This window comes from Acanthopagrus latus, chromosome 1, assembly GCF_904848185.1.
Source record: "Acanthopagrus latus isolate v.2019 chromosome 1, fAcaLat1.1, whole genome shotgun sequence".
Taxonomy (NCBI): Eukaryota; Metazoa; Chordata; class Actinopteri; order Spariformes; family Sparidae; genus Acanthopagrus; species Acanthopagrus latus.
Genome location: NC_051039.1, coordinates 25,576,962 through 25,594,272, shown reverse-complemented (window position 1 = coordinate 25,594,272; position 17,311 = coordinate 25,576,962). Strand labels below are relative to the sequence as shown.

General features: G+C 40.9%; 2 protein-coding genes across 2 annotated transcripts in view; one reads left to right on the top strand and one right to left on the bottom strand.

Annotated features, from left to right (window-relative positions):
- Positions 1-2,687, top strand: part of dnah6 (dynein, axonemal, heavy chain 6) — a 59,487-nt gene extending 56,800 nt beyond the window's left edge. Inside the window, exons 82-85 of the mRNA XM_037077719.1 lie at positions 369-441; positions 628-779; positions 1,937-2,159; positions 2,391-2,687. Of these exons, the coding sequence (XP_036933614.1) occupies positions 369-441; positions 628-779; positions 1,937-2,159; positions 2,391-2,494 (552 nt within the window). The 3' untranslated portion in view covers positions 2,495-2,687. The remainder of the gene's footprint in view (positions 1-368; positions 442-627; positions 780-1,936; positions 2,160-2,390) is intronic.
- An 8,948-nt stretch (positions 2,688-11,635) lies between these two features.
- The window catches only part of LOC119028579 (neuronal acetylcholine receptor subunit alpha-7-like), a 48,504-nt gene continuing 42,828 nt past the window's right edge, over positions 11,636-17,311 (bottom strand). Inside the window, exons 9-10 of the mRNA XM_037114731.1 lie at positions 15,792-15,901; positions 11,636-14,998 (exon numbers count right to left, since the gene is read on the bottom strand). Coding sequence (XP_036970626.1) covers positions 14,399-14,998; positions 15,792-15,901 — 710 coding nt within the window. The 3' untranslated portion in view covers positions 11,636-14,398. The remainder of the gene's footprint in view (positions 14,999-15,791; positions 15,902-17,311) is intronic.

Sequence of the window (17,311 nt, the reverse complement as noted above, 5' to 3'; positions counted from 1 at the left end):
TTCATCTCCCCTGACTCAAGCTGCTCTTCCGTAAGACTGGTCTGAACATGTGTGTTGCACAATCACTTAAACTCACACTCTCTCTCTCACACAGACACACACACACACACACACAGGCGAGAGTTGCATTGGCACACAAAGTGATGAGTAGTCGCTGAATCAGACTGCACATGTTCACTACCTCAGAAGAGGGTCTACCTCACTGTCCCAGTCCAAGTGGAGTCACTGAGTCATTTTCAGGTCCCATAAGTAAAAAGATGCTGTAATGCACTGAACACAGCACATAAAAAAGTTATTCAAACACCCATCTAATTACATCTCCCTCCCTTTATCACTCTCGCTCTCTCTTGCTCTCTCCGTCTTGCTAGAATTGGATCACACGTGGTCGGCCCAAATCTTTCTGGATCTCAGGATTCTTCTTCCCTCAGGGCTTTCTCACTGGTAAAACACTGCAGCACCAAAATATCTTCCATGTTTTTTTAATGAACCGTAGAACCAAGACAAATTTCAAAGCTGCTACAGAGTGGTGAACACTCTAATAATATATGTATATATGTATACATGATAGTGACGTGAGTTTTAACAGCTCAGCATTGTCCATGTTCTCCTCTACCTGCTGGCCTGTAGGGGTGCTTCAGAATCATGCCAGGCGCTACAATTTGCCCATCGATGAGCTTGACTTCCGCTTCAACGTGGTGCCGACATACAGAGACCAAGTAGCAGTCTGTGATGCCCTACGCACTCAGCCCAACAGCGCTAAACTGGACATGGACAAGGAGGTATGTTTCAAACATGGGCTGCCCCAGACTGCATCCATGATTGTTGCAGCTAACGTCAGGGCAGCAGACATCATATGTGTCTATGGGAGAAATATTAAATAAGACTAGAATAGAAACTACAACAACAAGCAAACACTGTAATGGTATCTTCTAACAACAGTAGCTTTTACAGGACAGAGCCATCTATCTGCCTGTCGTTAAGTCAGTTCAGTACTGTCTTAATGTAGTTGTTTAGTATGTGTTCTTTTTCAGAAACTTAAACTAAGTTAAGTCTGTCATTATGTTTTGTTTATTTCTTTGAAGATTCAGACTAATCTTCACATATACTCTTTGCTTAAATTTAGATAATTGCAATAAAATGTAGTTAAAGGAATAGTTTAACATCTTGGGAAAAACCCTGAGTGGCTTTCTTGTTGAGAGTTGGATGAAAAGATTAACATCTGTTTATTATTTAATGCATACAATGACTGGTTGGAAACGTTACACACCGGATTATTCCTTCACTGTAAGCGGTGACCTCCGGAAATCTTGTTATATTCGTGACATTGCCAGGCAACCAGAAGAAAGCCTGTGAAGTTACTGCACCTGGCCAATAAACAGTCTAACGCATAACCTTGTGGAAAAGCATTTACACTGTTGTTTTTGTACGTATTAAACAAATGGTAATATTAAACAAAAGGTGCATTTTGTCACCTTTGGTCAGAGCCTGGCTAGCAGTTTCCTGCTGTTTCCAGTCTTTGTGCTGAGCTCAGATCGCTGTCTTTTGGCATTAGCTTCAAAATGTAGTTGAACATTGATAAGAGTGGCACCTATCTTCTCATCAAAGTCCCTGCAAGCATGTAATCTAAAAAATGGTTCATATTGTTTTAGCATTGGAAATCCAACCCAGTCTGTCTACATGTGATGTGGCCTCTCTCACCTGAGTTTACCTCATAAATCACTAAACCATTCTGACAACCACTCTACACCTCCCAGCTGATAAAAATGAAATGAAGCCATGGTTAAATGTGTGCATAGAGCTTGTTTCTATTGGTAACCAAGCTTTCAAAGTGAGCAGAGATGGTCAAACAATGTTTAATGTTTAATCATACTATGCATACATACATACATAAGTCTATATATCTTCACCATCTCCATCTCATTTGTGGATACGACAGTTGCCAGAGCCGGAGGATGGCGTGCTCGTGCATGGTATGTTCCTGGATGCTTGTCGCTGGGATGACAACAGGATGGTGATTGAGGATGCTTTACCTGGAGTGATGAACGCCGTGCTGCCAGTGATGCACTTTGAGCCACAGCAGAACTACGTGCCTGAGCCTGACCTCTACCATGCTCCTCTGTACAAGACATCAGCCAGAGCCGGGACTCTGTCCACCACCGGTACATATTGGATTCATACTGAGACACTCACTTATATACTGGTTTACACCTCACTTTGGTTTTTGTATTTGAAGGCAAATGTATACTGCATGAGTAAGCAGGGATTTATTGATTTGCTCAAGGGCACTTTAGCATGGAAGTACATCTCAATAGGTATTTTTGATGCCCAGTCTAATGGGTTGCGGATCTGACTGGACTTTTCTCTCACCCCTTATTTTTGTCTCTCACCAGGTCACTCATCTAACTTTGTTGTGACGGTAATGCTCCCCTCCAAGCAACCCAGTGACTATTGGATAACAAAAGGCTCTGCTCTTCTGTGCCAGTTGGATGATTAAGTCTTTATTAAAGAATGAAAATTAACTTTAAATGTTATTAAAATGCACAGTTCTATGCATTACCTTAAGTTGATGTTAATGTTAATGTTAAAGTAGAAGCCTTTGTGGAATTATTTCTAAAGATTTTCACATACATGATTTATGCTGAAAGTGCACCTCCATCACATATAGTGTAATAAACACTTCAAAACCACCGCTGACTGATGTGTTTCCTCTGGACACTTGAGGTTACTATCAGTTATATGCAGCAACAACGTCTCATCCTACTGACATTCGATGACAGCGGTGCAGTACATCCAGATCTTTGAAGATGAGACACACCTTATCTTTGCCATACCACATACTAGACTCCCATACTGGACAGCTCCACTACTGCTGAGCGGCAAGTCACTGGAAGATTGGGCTAACTGAAATTTACAGTACACATGTAGCCTCAGGGAGAGAGGAGATGGAGGGATGGACGACAGAACAGATATATATATGGATGAACAGAGATGGGTGGCCAGACACATGGATGTTAATGGTTCACTGAGGGAAAAAACAGCATAGCTAAGAGGGATGAGTTGAGACAAGAGAAGGAGTGATGATCATCGAATGATGAAATGTTTCCGCCACAGCCCCCCCACACATCAGCAGCCTATTTGTGTCACTTAGGGCATGCAGTGCTAACACATAAAATATGGCTCTTCAAACACATTAAGTACACCCACTGGTGCACTGAGGCAATGTGCAGACACACTGAATCTCTGTCTCTGTCACAAACACACACACACACCCTGCCTCCTCCACACCTTACTGGTCCGCTGACGGCAAGCAGGACAGGGCATGTAAACATTATATTTAACATCGACCTGGAACAGAACAGAAATACAAAAATACTCAGTAGCTCATGCTCACCATGATGGAGAGGGATAACTTATAATACTTACACTGTATCATACAGTAAATTGATGAGATACTCATAATACCTGTATGTTTAGAATTGGATTTTAAGCATTGTTACATTCAATTGTATTCTGAGATGAAAAAAAATCAATAATGATATTATTTAATAACCAATTGCTATTAAAACACAAAACTGCAATGGTCATTTCTGCTAGATTTTATAAATAACACAAAGTAAAGAAGTTCAATTTAACAGAGAGTTATTGTTTGAAACAATGCAGATTGGTCTGACTGATTGTGATTGTACTTGACTGTGTCAGTTGACTTGTTCTGTTCTATGTCAGCCAGAAAATGGATATACAAAATATATCTAATCAAATCGATAAATAATTCCCTGTTACAGCTGTACCATGAAGCTGGAGAACAGAAATACTGTACACAACAATTTACATTCTTCAAGTCTGAAGAGACTGAAAAGACTAAATGCATCACAGCTCTGCTGTAATGCTGCTCATAAGGCTAACATTAAAACAGAGAACTGATATCAGGTTTCTGATATAGACAGAATATGCACAAAATAAAGTGAGTCATTTGTATACTTAGTAACAACAACAATTGAAACATGAGATAACATTAAGTGTGCTATAAGCACTTTGTATGTATGGTTAACGTTTTTTGTATAATGATAAGAATTAAGCAAGTTCGTTTGGCACTTTATAAAATCAGTCATAAAATAGTGTAATGTGTAGTCACACTATTCATATTATAACACAGTGATCATTGGGTTAAATGTGTTGGAGACATAACAAGGCTTTGTCACTGCTTCCATCAACTGAAATGAGGATGAAACAATGATTCCCAGCTTGTTTGTTATGAGGCTGTACCTAGTTTCCCCTTTCCCCCTCAGTTTTACACTCTGTTCATCATTTACTCTCACTTTTCCAATATCATGTGACATTTCTGCTATCCCTCCTCTGTCCCTCAACTGCCCTAGCTGTGCAGACCACTGTGCACTTTAGGTTATTGGGCTGACATCTATTTTTGTGCGAGGTTGGGATCTTTAGCGCAGACAATTGCATTACATGGCATGCAAAGGCCTCCCTAAAGCTGTAAATGGTGATGAGTTGTCTGGCTTTATGGGGGCTTTTAAGTGCAAGTCATCAGGACATGTCAAACCTCTCTGTTCTTTAATCTCACCTTCACACAGATTTAATCACGGCTGGTGAAATCAGACTACTTCCTGCATCCGAAAGTGGGTTTCTGCTCTGAGAATGTCCCTTCTGCGTTTTCTTACATTTGGAAAGTGCACAAAGATCTATTTTTCATTTCCGTTTTAATTTTGTTACAGTTCATTCCCACTAGTGCGTGCACGATCAGTGAACACATTGCTTCACACATGCATGATTCTGCGCAGCTCTTGGATCAACACCAATGTTCACTGACCTCGTAACCTCCTTTATTAACCTCCTTTCTCCTGATCAATCCTTTTATGAGCCAAGATTATGCACTATGAATAACTGTGAATGTACTGTGCCGTTATTAGGATGAAAGTCAGAATGAAGAGGTGGGGGAAAGGCTTGAAGGAGTTAATAAGATTACATGCCCCGCTCACTCTGAAACCAGATTAACAATGTTTTATCACATACACACACACATACACACACACTTTCATCCCCGTGGATTAAGTCAGAGCGAAGGGGACATGCTTCATGTCGCAAACAGATGGGTCCAAAGAAAAATGGGGATGTTTTTTATTAAAAGGGGTAAAGAAAGAAGGAGGAGCAGAGATTAAAAATGATAAAGAATGTGTTCGCGGCCGATGAAAACAGCTGTAGGGCAATCAGGACAGCTGTTAACACGTCTGTTTGACAATTCATCGACACTTCATTACTGATGGAAAGCACCAATTGGCAGTGGGTCAGCCTTGCACTCTCACTGGAGTGATTTGTAATTCGGTTTAATGATGTCGACAACAGTCATTTGAGCTGAGCAGGAACTGTGTGATTACTCGGGTGTTTATCAAACTAGACTGTCTAGGTCACACGGGTTATTTAACCGGGACAGATTTCATTAAAAGTTGCAGCAGTGACTTTGAGGTTTGTTGGACGTCCACTCAGAACTCATCCTGACAGCTTTGACGGATTTAAAGGAATGCTTCAACATTTTGGGAAGTACACACAAGAGTTGGATAAGAAAATTGTGTTTTTACATTTAAAATGAAAGAACCTAGTTAATTTAGCTCAGCATAAAGCAAATGAGACTATAATAGTATATAATAGAATATAATAGTTTAATTGTAAAGCACATATCCCCATAAACTCACAATGTGTCATTTTTATACAGCTGCAGCAGCAGCTTGGAAACCAACACAGTCATGCCTAATCAACTGAATAGGTCGACTGTCACCGTTCCCAAAACAATTTGACCGTTGCAGCTTAGCAGCGGCACTCTCGCCATGAACAGCAGTTTCCTGAATTAAAGTCCTGTCCTTGTTTAATCCATCCACCATCCCTGACAGCCTCCCTTATTTGGAGTTTTCTGCTGTTTACACTGCTTCTCCTCACTTTCAATGCCATAAAAAATACTACAGCTTCTAAAGATCACTGCCAAACAACAAATGTTAAAATGGGTCGTAACGAGCTGATTCATCTGTAGACCTACATGGTCGCTTTCCCGAAGAGGTCAGGCTGAAAGAACCAGTTTACAGAAATCTCCTGTAAAACACATATGTATATTGTTGTTTTTACTACTCCATCTTTTCTACAGGCTACACAAACTGAGAAAAAGTGCAAATTAGTCAGTGTTAGAGGTTCTATCACACAGATTTTGTTACTTTTAGACGGAGCTTGCTTGCCATTTCCCAAGTTCTAGAAGGCCTAGTCTATTTATGTTAAGCTAAACTATGCTAAGATTACAAACTCTGTTGGTGGTCGTGGCTTGTCTTAGTGTGCCAACATGAGGTTTTAATCTTCTCATCTATGCCCTGGATTGATAGTAACCAGTAGGTGATTTGATGAAGGATGAGGGGGAAACCCACCCTCCTTGTAGGCAAAATGATCAAAATGCATCCCCCATGCTGCTACCCCCCTAATTCCGTAGTTGCAGAAGAGAGAATGCATGGACAGAGTTGTTTAGTTGAATTTGATTGATCCTTTATCTAACTGATGTCTGCGACAGTCTCTAGATGGCCAAGCATGGCTCTGACGCCAAAAGAACCAACAGAGTCAGATCACAAGTCAGGGGTTAATGAAGCGAACTGGGTCTATCTCCCTGTTGAAAGTTGACAAAAGCCTCTGAGTGATGATTTAGAGTATGTTCGGTATGCAGAACAAGCAGGTAGGTAAATGACAGGACGGAGATAATTTAAAGTTAAGTTAAAGGTCAGAGTGAACAGTGTCTGATGCATATTAAGTGTAAGGTGGTCGGCGAGTCGCACCCTGATCACCAGAAGGGTGTGTACATGCAGCCAATTATTCTACAAAGCAAACAGCCATATAGATCTCAGGAGGGGCAGGTGTGTGGTCTTTACAGAAGCTGAACAAGGTCCAGTGAGATCTGTTCCAGCTGACCTGGTACCGCCAACGCCACTGAAGAGTGAAAACATTACTCAGCGGGATGAATAACTCAGCAACCCCGCCTCCCCCCAAATTGCAACCCAGGCGGTCTGTGACTTCTCGAAACCAGAATACGGGAACAGTGGGACAGTCTGGCCAGCAACAGCTGTCTGTCTGCATGTGGTGAAGCCTGAGATTAGATTTGACCAATTTGAACATGTCGTCACTCTGCTGTGTGTGCGTGTGTGTGTGTGTGTGTGCAGGTGTGTGTGTTGTGTGCTGCCAAATGTCCAAACTAATATCGCAGACTGTAAGGAGATTGGATCCCTCCTGACTTGGTCTATCTCAATCGTTTATTTCCTGCTGGGGAATGAGAAATGCCGCTGAGCCTTGCTGTCTGAAGACTCACCCTCACATGTTTACTTATCTGAGCTCATGTTAACCTGTCAGCTCTGGGTGCAGAGAGCGTGAAAAACGAAAGTCTGGAAACTTGTCCAAAAACTTTATCTCCACTATACCTGGCCACATGACTCGCCTGAAAAGAAGATCATGGGGGAGACAACGCCCACAAACCATTTATGAATATTGTCGCCTTGACAGAAACCCCTGAGTGTTTGGATTTAGTGTATGACATGTAAATATTGAGCTAGAATCAGATGAATAGTTCTCAATAGCTATGAGAAAGTGCTGAAAAATGGAAAATGTGTCAGTTCTTGTTTGTCAATTCTCCGGCAAAAAAGCAAGTAACATAAAAAGGATCAATACTGAGAGCTGCCTGGTTTCATAAATCAACAGATGCTGTGCTCGGCTGTGACATCTCTATCACACTGTGTCAGCTTGCACTGAACTAATCAATGTACAAAAACATTTTTATTACATTAGGAGCTTTTGCTGGAGATTTCAGATTTAAAGAAATAGTTAAGAATAGCAGACATTACCTACTTTCATGCGACTTGCAACCTGGAACACAGCAGCATTACATTATGCCAGCATCTGAGTTTCCAACCCTGAGTGTGACGTTGGAGAAAAATGGCCGCCATGTGAAAAAGGTCTACTTTCTCCTTCGCACCGCCAGATACTCATTTGGAGAGACTTGCAGGTGGAGCTTGAGTCAAGTTGTTTATAATATATCATAAAATCCAGTTATTTATTTAATAATTAGCGTAACTGTTTACATGCAGAATGTGAACAGGCTTTCCATCATGCTGTCTTGTAATGTAATTTTGTGATAGTAGGCAATTACAAACATTGTAAGAGTAAATGGACGCCCCTTTTCAAGCATCATACCAAAATCCTTGCTAGATATATAGATGTAGTAAGTGTTTATGTTTTGTCCATTCAGTATGAATATGGAGCCAAATGACAGTTAGCTCCATCCTAGCTAAGACTGGAAGTGTCTAAAACTACATCTATCATCATATGTAGGTTCCTTTAGTATCATTTTAGGGGTACACCCTTTTTTTTTGTATATATTAAAGGTCTCATATTATGAAAACCATGTTTTCTCTTGTCTCTACATATAAACTGGTCCTCCCTGAGCCTGCCAACTCCCAGAATGAGGAAAGCAAACAAGTCCTGCATGATCTCTGCAGCCCACCCGCTGGCAACACGGTGCTCCTACAGGCTGTTCAGATTCAGCGCCCGACGTGACATAACGACAGGAGAGATTTTCATAGGCTGACCTCCTCTGCGTGAAAACACTCCCCACTCTCCCTGGAGATATCCGAGAGGGGAGCGTTCATCCCTGAAGTGAAGTTCGGTGTGTCCAGTGGTAAGATAGCAGTGTTACGCAATGTCGTCGCTCAGAGCTAGACACACAAATTGCTCTGTTGTAGGTTGTAAAAATCAACATCAGTGCCTATATTCTGTCCCAGCTACAGAACAACAGAAAAAACAATGGTTGCATTTCATTTTTAACAACAATGTGGTTCGTGTAAGTTTGCGTGTGTGTGCTAACCACTTCACATGCTTCAGTAACGAGGGTCAGTATAAAGCTGGCTTTGCCTCGACACTGACCCCCGTAAAAGGATCATTCCCAACCGTACAGGACCCAGCAACTGCACCTGAGCCACAGGTAAGTGTCGCCAAGTTTTGATAGTATTTACAGTTACTAAAGAACTATAAGTTACATTTACCGTTAGCAGGAGCTAGCATTAGCTACGTGGTAACTGTAACAACACATACAAACAAACTAAGTAGCATATTCACACACTAACCATTCTGAAACGTCCTGCTGCAGCCGCAGAATCTGTACTTCTTCAGGAGCCTCTCCTTCTGGGTCCCATTCTGGGTCAAAACTGGTATGGTATAACGATAGCATCTCGGTGAGCCATAGCGATACATCCACCATAAACATTAGGGTGTGTGCAAGGTGCGTTGACAGACTGAGCTCATTAGCATTTAAAGTTGCAGGCACAGAAACAGCCTGCTCTCAGTAGAGCTCAGTAGAGTGAATTTTAGACAGCTGAAATTCAGGACAACGGATGGGTTTGGGGCAATACATTTCAAATACAGTGTTGTAAGCTGTGTGTAAGTGATGAAAAACATTATAATATGAGACCTTTGAACAAATGGGAATGTTAAACAAATGGTGCATTTGGTACCTTTGTTACAGAGAAGGCTAGCTGTTTCCACCTGTTTCCAGTCTTTGTGCTAAGCTAAGCTAAGCTAACCAGCTGCTCCTCCAGCTCTGTTTTTACTGCAGAGAAATTTAAAATGGGATCCATATTCTCGTTCTTCTCTATAAGTATTTCCCAAATGTAAAACTACTTTAAAGCTTGTAGTAAGAAAATGTTTTCTGCTTGTCTATCGTCTAAGCTGTGAAAGATCACATTATTACATTACATTATTACACATTATGTTGTTAACATAGTGTCACTTCAAGAAAGGAACAAGGCTTGTCTGACAACTTTGGTGAGTGAAAGCATTTTTAAGTGTATTTTTTAGTGAAAGGTAGCATGCCAACCACTCAAAGCCAGTAAATAACACATTTCTCCTTTATTTTTTTTCTCAAAATAGTCATGTACAGTGAGCCTTTATGTACATCCTTCAAAGGAGAATGAGTCATACTGAGCAGAGAGGCACACACCACAAAGAAAAAGACACTCAAGTTGACAAATACAACACTGGTGATTAGAAAAGAAAGGCATGGCAAAAGCAAACAGTCACACGCTCATTTTACATGTACATTTCGGTATCAGTCAAGAAAATATCACATTTACTCTACTATTAGGAACCAGTAATGTGGTGTTAGCTTCAGTACAGCTTTGACCTGTGAATTACAGAATGTCTTTCACCCTGAACACCTAATTCTCTTCTCAAAACTGCAGTGCAATCTCTTTTGAGAGGGCCCATCAGTCGTCCACTGGACACACTATGAACTCTTTCAATGCCATAAACATCAGCACGAGTGAGTAACAATAGATATGGGTCAGGTTATCTCACAGGGTATCTACATAATTGGCTGTCATCAGTTGTCAGTCCATGTTACTGTATGTTGATGACACTTCTCATTCCCCAGTCTCATGTGATTCATTCCTTCTTCGCTGTTCTTATTTTCCAAGATGAGTCACTGATCATGGTCTTAAATCATTCCTCAATCTGTTACTCATCCTTGCTTACAGCATCTAAGAGCCTCTTCCCTCTTCTGTCCACATGTACTTCGACGGGCAGAAGAAACAAACCAAGCACAGTTTTCCTTAGATAAAAAAAAAACAAAAAACAAACAAAAACAAAAGAGTTTGGTTCTCTCTGATTATCAGTGTTCACTTCTTTAACTCCAGTAATCCTCTGAAATTTCAATCTACATGATGTGGGATGACATATGGACCAACATTAGCAGAACAACATTTTGGTAAATATGATTATCAGCTTTCTTGAAGACGAGAAAACTGACATCAATCCTATGGTTGTCCATTTATAATATGAAGCTACGGTTAGCAACCAGCTAACAAGCTAACTGGGGGTAAACAACTGGCTTGGCTCTGTCCGAAGGTAACAACATCCATGTTTCAGCACCTTTAAATCTCACAGATTATTCTTTTGGTTCTTTACTCAATTTCTTTTCTGCTAAACTAAGCTAAGCTTACAGCAGCTGCTGTGCGTAGCTTCATAATTATTGTTCAAGTATGAGATGGTATCCATCTGCATAATATTTCCTTCTGTTTCCAGTGTTTGTGCTAATCTAACAAACTGACTGCCGACAAATAAGTATTTTATATTGACTTGAACTGACTGTAGCTATACTGTACTAAGGATCACAGATAAACCCTTTAGACAACATTTGTGTAATCCATAACCCAAGTGTGAAATCAAAACATTTGTACATTAGTTTTTCCCTGCCGTTTTCCGATTCCATCTTACTGTACAGACAGGAGTGGCATAAATCCCTTGTCTCACTCTAGACTGGAATTCCTCCTTTAATGTCGCAACAGTGATGTCTCTAAAACAGTTACATTACATTTTTAGAATAAAACAATTTACCAATTTGTGATATTTAAACAATAATAAATATCCCATTCCTGGTGGTTAGAGTGTAAAGATCATTTGTAAGAATTTAAGTTGAAACCAGTTTATATATATATATATATATATATATATATATATATATATATATATATATATATATATATATATATATATATATATATATATAAAAACTGGTTATTATTCAGCAGGGTGTGAATAATAAGGGTGTGAATAATAAGCAGTTTTGACATTATGACGTCCATGTATTGTGATGCAGAAATATCTACTGAAGTTCTCCAGCTATCCTGTTTCAAAGTTCTTGTGCTAGTGGTGTAAACACTATACCGTATTTAGCGGTCACTCCAGTGATATCCTGCTCACTTTCGGGTTTTGAGTATTAATTGGACAGGTAGCTACTTCTTTCATATTGTACCTTTGAATCTAAAAAAATTGATTCAAAGTGAAAGAGTACTGCATGTTCATTTTAGCCAAGATTGACCTCACCTTTTCCTGCCAGTCCACGTGGATATGACATTTAAATGTTGTACAGTCTTGGAGTCACAGAGTGAAAGGAAAGCTTGTCAGCTGGTGGCTGCTATTTGTATGTACTTGGCCCATTGATTAAATCTAGCAGCATGAATTTCATTTCCGTGAGTATTACTGCAGCAGTCTCACAGTGAGCTGGATATTGTTGATTCCATTCTTTATCGGTTCCGCCTAAAATTCCACTTAAAAATGGCCGAGTGCTAAGTTGCAGGAGTCTGCGAGCTCAGCTGTACCCGTCAAAGGGGGAATTCACATGTGCCTTCTCCCAGCGAGGTTGCAGGGGATCAGAGGGGATGCTTCGGGTAGCGAGGAGAGACAAGGTTTAACACAAATCTGTTACATAAGGTCACCCACTAATCCCTGTTGCATGTTGTTGCCAGAGATTAGAGAAGAAAGTGTTTGCCTTTCGCCGAATATTAGGGAGGAAAAACACAAAGCTCTCAGCACTACAAAAGATTAGTACCAAATGCATCTCTACTGGGGTGATGTCCGTCGACAATGAATTTGAAAATCCCTCACAAAAACAAATATTGTCTTTCAGCCACTACTCACTGTGATCTTCATTGTGAGTTTTTCTCTTCATGCAGCAACACATTGTGTAAGCAGCACATTAGCCTGATAACATTGAATAACTCTCAAAAGATAAATGCGCTGTCAATTTATGTGAGACATTTACACAGAGCAAGAGTGCACCCACACTAAATATACTCTGAAACGTATTTGTTAATAACTGTCTTCAAAAGTAAAGTCACCATTAAAGTACGACTTTCAGTGGTAATGGTGAAACTTTCTCTATTCACATTAATGGGTATTGAACCTGAAGCTGTGAAGGAAATGAGAATATCAGTGGCAATAAATGAAGGGCGAGGACATGGTGTAAAGCTGAAATGAGTCGTCGATGAATGGAATAGTCAATGGAGAGGAAGTTAATAGACCATATTTACACAGCAACCATTGTGCTCATGGTGGTAAGTTCCAGTGTTGTACAACTGAGTTCCTGCAGTATAGACTTATATGTTGGGAATCTGACAAGTTGATACCATTTAATTGCATCCTGATTGATCAGGAAATCCAGAAGGACTTTGGGTGACACTTCAAAATATTTGACAGTCCATTAGTTAACGTTAGACTTCAGCTAATGTTAGCTTTCAAACACGTCATAGCTAATTCCTGTTTGATGGCGTCACGATACAATACAATAGGTGTAAATAAATTCTAATATCAGCACACATCTTGGTCAAATTCATTAAAGCCTGGAAGTGAAACACATCGGATGTAACCCAATGGTGTTAGCTAGGAAGTTGTTGAATGCTAACATTAGCTAATGGGTTATCAAAAATTTTGTTTTGACTGATATAAGGCCTGATGTCCCTCCAGATTTTAAATGTCCATCTTCTTTTCAGTTCTTGATCAATCAAGAATCTGTGAAATAGCAATTTGTCAGATTTTCTTGAGTTAATACAACTTGCAACCAAGAACACGGCAGCATAACGACGTCCCAGCATTCAAGCTTCCCATCCTGTGCGTGACGCCAATAGAAAATGGCCACTGTGTGAACATGGTCTCACAAACATTTGCATTTTCCTGCTGCTCAAATGTAAGGAATCGAGAGCAAATTTAACATCTTTGAGTTTTGAAATGTTCAGATAAAACAAGCAATTGGAATACGTTGCCAGGGACTAGTTTTTTTTGTGTTATTTTTCATTTTATATACAAAAACAACTAATAAAGAGTAATCTAAACAATTATCATCAGATGAATCAAGACGTGTAATGTACAGTGCTGTGAGTTAACATGTCGGTAGCTCTCAGTAAGTCCACCAACTTAATAAAAGGATTTCATCTCAATGTCACCACATTAATAAAGTACGATGTATTTTTTTTACAAAATACAAAACTAACATGACTAGACTTTTAAATGAACTCTATTGACTGTACTGTCTGTAACTGCTGAAGACATTAAGACAAAGATGAGAAGTGCTACAGTGGGGAGAGGAAGTGAAAGAGAGCTCACACAAGTTGCAGATAAAGAGCTGGAAGGGAATGAGTGTTAACGGTAAATTCTGATGAGACGTGAAGACCAAAGGGTGGCAGGTGAAGGATGTCAGCAGGGATACAGATGAAAAGTGCATTAGTGTGAGTTTCTACATCATTAACTACCGCACGTAGCCTCACCCTCCTACATGGCATACTGTATGTATGGTGTTAGGTGGGGGAGAGCCACTTTGAAAAGGGAAAAATCACACCAACCCTAAACAACCATATACTGGTAAGAGATGTGCGATGATAGAGGGCAAGGTTTGGTTCGATCTATTGTAGATGTTACAACACTTATCAAATATGTTGTGAGGCGTCACATAGTTGTAGCAGGGAGGCTCGTGTGGCACAGTTCTAATCTCAGCAGGACTTCCAATGTTAGCTCCATCTCCTCTCAGAAAGGGAAGAGATCAGCCTTATGTGAAGTCTTTGGAAACAGCCTCAATGAAGTTGGGGGCTGACATGAGGATGGTGAAGGTGCAGATGATGGAGAAGAGCGAGAAGGCCACCAGGCATAACCGATCCACCACCGCCGCTGCAAACTTCCACTCGCTGCAGATCGCCTCGCCCTCGTCCTGATCCCGGAAGCGCCTGGCGATGTACTGCACTTCCTCCAGGATCCGGGAAATCTCCGGAACCTGCTCCAGCAGCAGAGTCCGCGTGTGTTCTGAGAGAATTTCGTGTTGGGAAGAGCCATTGGGGTGGCCTCCACCACCACCGCCACCGCACACCACCACACCTGAATCGGTGCTCGGTGGGAAAGCAGGGTTGTCCGTGCCCATCGAGTGGTAGCCGAAGTACAGGTTCATGCTCCCGTTGGTCGTGGTGGACTGCGTAGACGCCTGCCCTGGTATAGTGCTCATCTGGATGCTGTTGGTGCTGGTGTGGTGAGGAGGAGGGTGGGTGGAGTACTTGTAGCTTGCAGGGGTACTGGAGCTCACGGCTGTTTTGTTTTCCTCTCCAGGTTTCTTCATGCGGAGAAACCAGGCGCACCAGTTGAGTAGGATGACTCGGACCTGGATGAAGAGATGTGATAAGGGGGAGAGATGAAGATGGTGAGTTATAGACCAAGATATGGATGTGAGAGTGAGAATACAGAAAGGCAAGAAGAAAGTACTAAAGTATGAAGAAAAAATAACTTTTTTTCCTGTGCTACATTGCGGTGCACATCGGCCATGGGCTTTTAGAAAATATTGTAAGACTTGGAGCTGCTGTGATGAAGTACTTCTGTGTTTTTGACCTAAGTGTGGGGGTAGACTCACATTTAATTAAAAGCTTTGTTAACCTGAAGATAAAATAAAACCACAAAAAGGTGCAATAGGTCAGAAAAGCCTCCTTACTTTTGGAACTACCTTAGAATTCTGGCCTTTTCTTACAGATTATCAATAATAAGACCATTTAGCCATTTAAATTGAGTGAGGGAGAGTGAATTGAGGTGAAGCAGCACTAGACAGTGTGAGAATAAAAATCTATTTTTTTAACACTTAAGCATATAAACTTTTTTCTAGTAGACTCCCCAAAAGAAGTATGAACGTGAACATTTGCACAATATGGGACTTCTAAAATGAAGTGTTGTTTTTTAAATATATAAATGATCTGTTAGTTGAACTTTGTGTTGAGACAACCTTTGCAAACCATCGAGTAAATGTCACCTCGTTGCTCCAACAAATGGGACCTGTAGCCTACTAAGAGCCTAGATGAGTAGGCGAATGTACAAATATGTAAAGGTCATGTGGTCATTTGAACCAATGCTAACCTCTGTTTTTAAGTTTGTAGTGATAGTTATTGGGTTTAAAAATATTACCCTACCCATTTTGGCATCTTCCCACCATGGGGGTCATGGTGGTGGAACTGCAGCACGAGGACGGTCACCACCACAGACAGGCCCACAATCATCATGGTACTAGCAAAGTACTGAGCTGAAAAAAAAAGTTCACAGGGATAAAGAGCAATTCATATCAACATTCTCAGCCTGTTTTCTGAAAGTTACTTGTGAGCTTTGAATGAAATGCTCATCATGCAACATGCAGTACAAGAAGAAGCATGATGACTTTGCAGAAAAATGTTGCCAAGTCAGTGAACTGGCTGGTTACTCAGTGGAGGGTCTACGCCTGTCAACAAACCTAAGGTCAGAACGCCACAGGGGCCGCGTCAGAGGATGACTACCATTTTTTACAGATCAAGCAAAACACATACAGAGCTTGCAGGCACTGACGCTACAACAACACTATCCTGTCAACACACACCCCAATGCACACAAACATGAGATATACACCCCTCTGAAAGAAAGATATCATGTTTTGTCCTGATCCAGCTGTGATGTCAGCGAGCTCTCCGAAAGAAAGTCAGAGTATAATTGGAGCTGTGTGGAAACGTGTCAGAGTGAAAGGTGAGGAGCATTTCATAATGTCTATCAGTTCTGCTCCAGCTGCAGTGTGTTAATATGTGTACTCCAATAAATGCGAGTTTGCTAATGGCTTCGATTTACATCACTGAGCTGCCAAATGATGGCGAGCAGCATCTCCGTCTGCAGCCTCCCCTCCCATCTCATGGCCGGCTGCCTTGTCTCTTCTGGTCTGTATCAGTGTGACCTCACACAATGCAATTCTGCCCGTCTTCTAAACAGAGGGTATTCTTCACATCCTGCCTCAGCAGTCTCCCACACCCAGCCCCCTTCCCATCTCAACCACAGCATATCAGTGAGTCTGTGTGAAGACTGAAACTTTTCCAGCAGGCTGCCTCCAGTGTGGATATGAGGTGGGAATATCTCATCAGTGAGTCTTTTTTTTTTTTTCTCCCCACAACCTCACCTATAGAAGGAAATGGGGAAAAATCTCCAGCGGACCATACTGTAGCACCTCGTAGCCTGTCCACCATGTGCTGATAGCTTCCTAATTAAGGTCAGAGGCTGGTGCAAGTTGGGGAGAAAAAAGTGCTATATAACTTTTTTTTTTTTTTTTCTTTTAATGATTGGTTGAATGTTGAAAACTGCCCCTTCTGCAATGTATCATTCCATTTTATAAGACTGATTAAATGTAGTCTCTGAAAAGGCATAGTTCAACATTTTGTAAACTGTGCATATTAACTTTTCTTGCCAAAAGTTAGACTAGAAGATTAATACCACTGGTCTGGTTGTCTGCGAACAAAAAATGACGGATTATTTCGTACCTGGCGGAACAATTGCATTCAAAGTAAATGATAATGGCCCCTTTTTTTCTTCGTAAATGTACGCTTCGGAGACAAGAAGTAATCGGAAGAAAAAGGAGATGGACTGGAGGGAAAAAACCTAAAGAACTTAAATAAGTTTGGCTACACAAACACTCCTACAG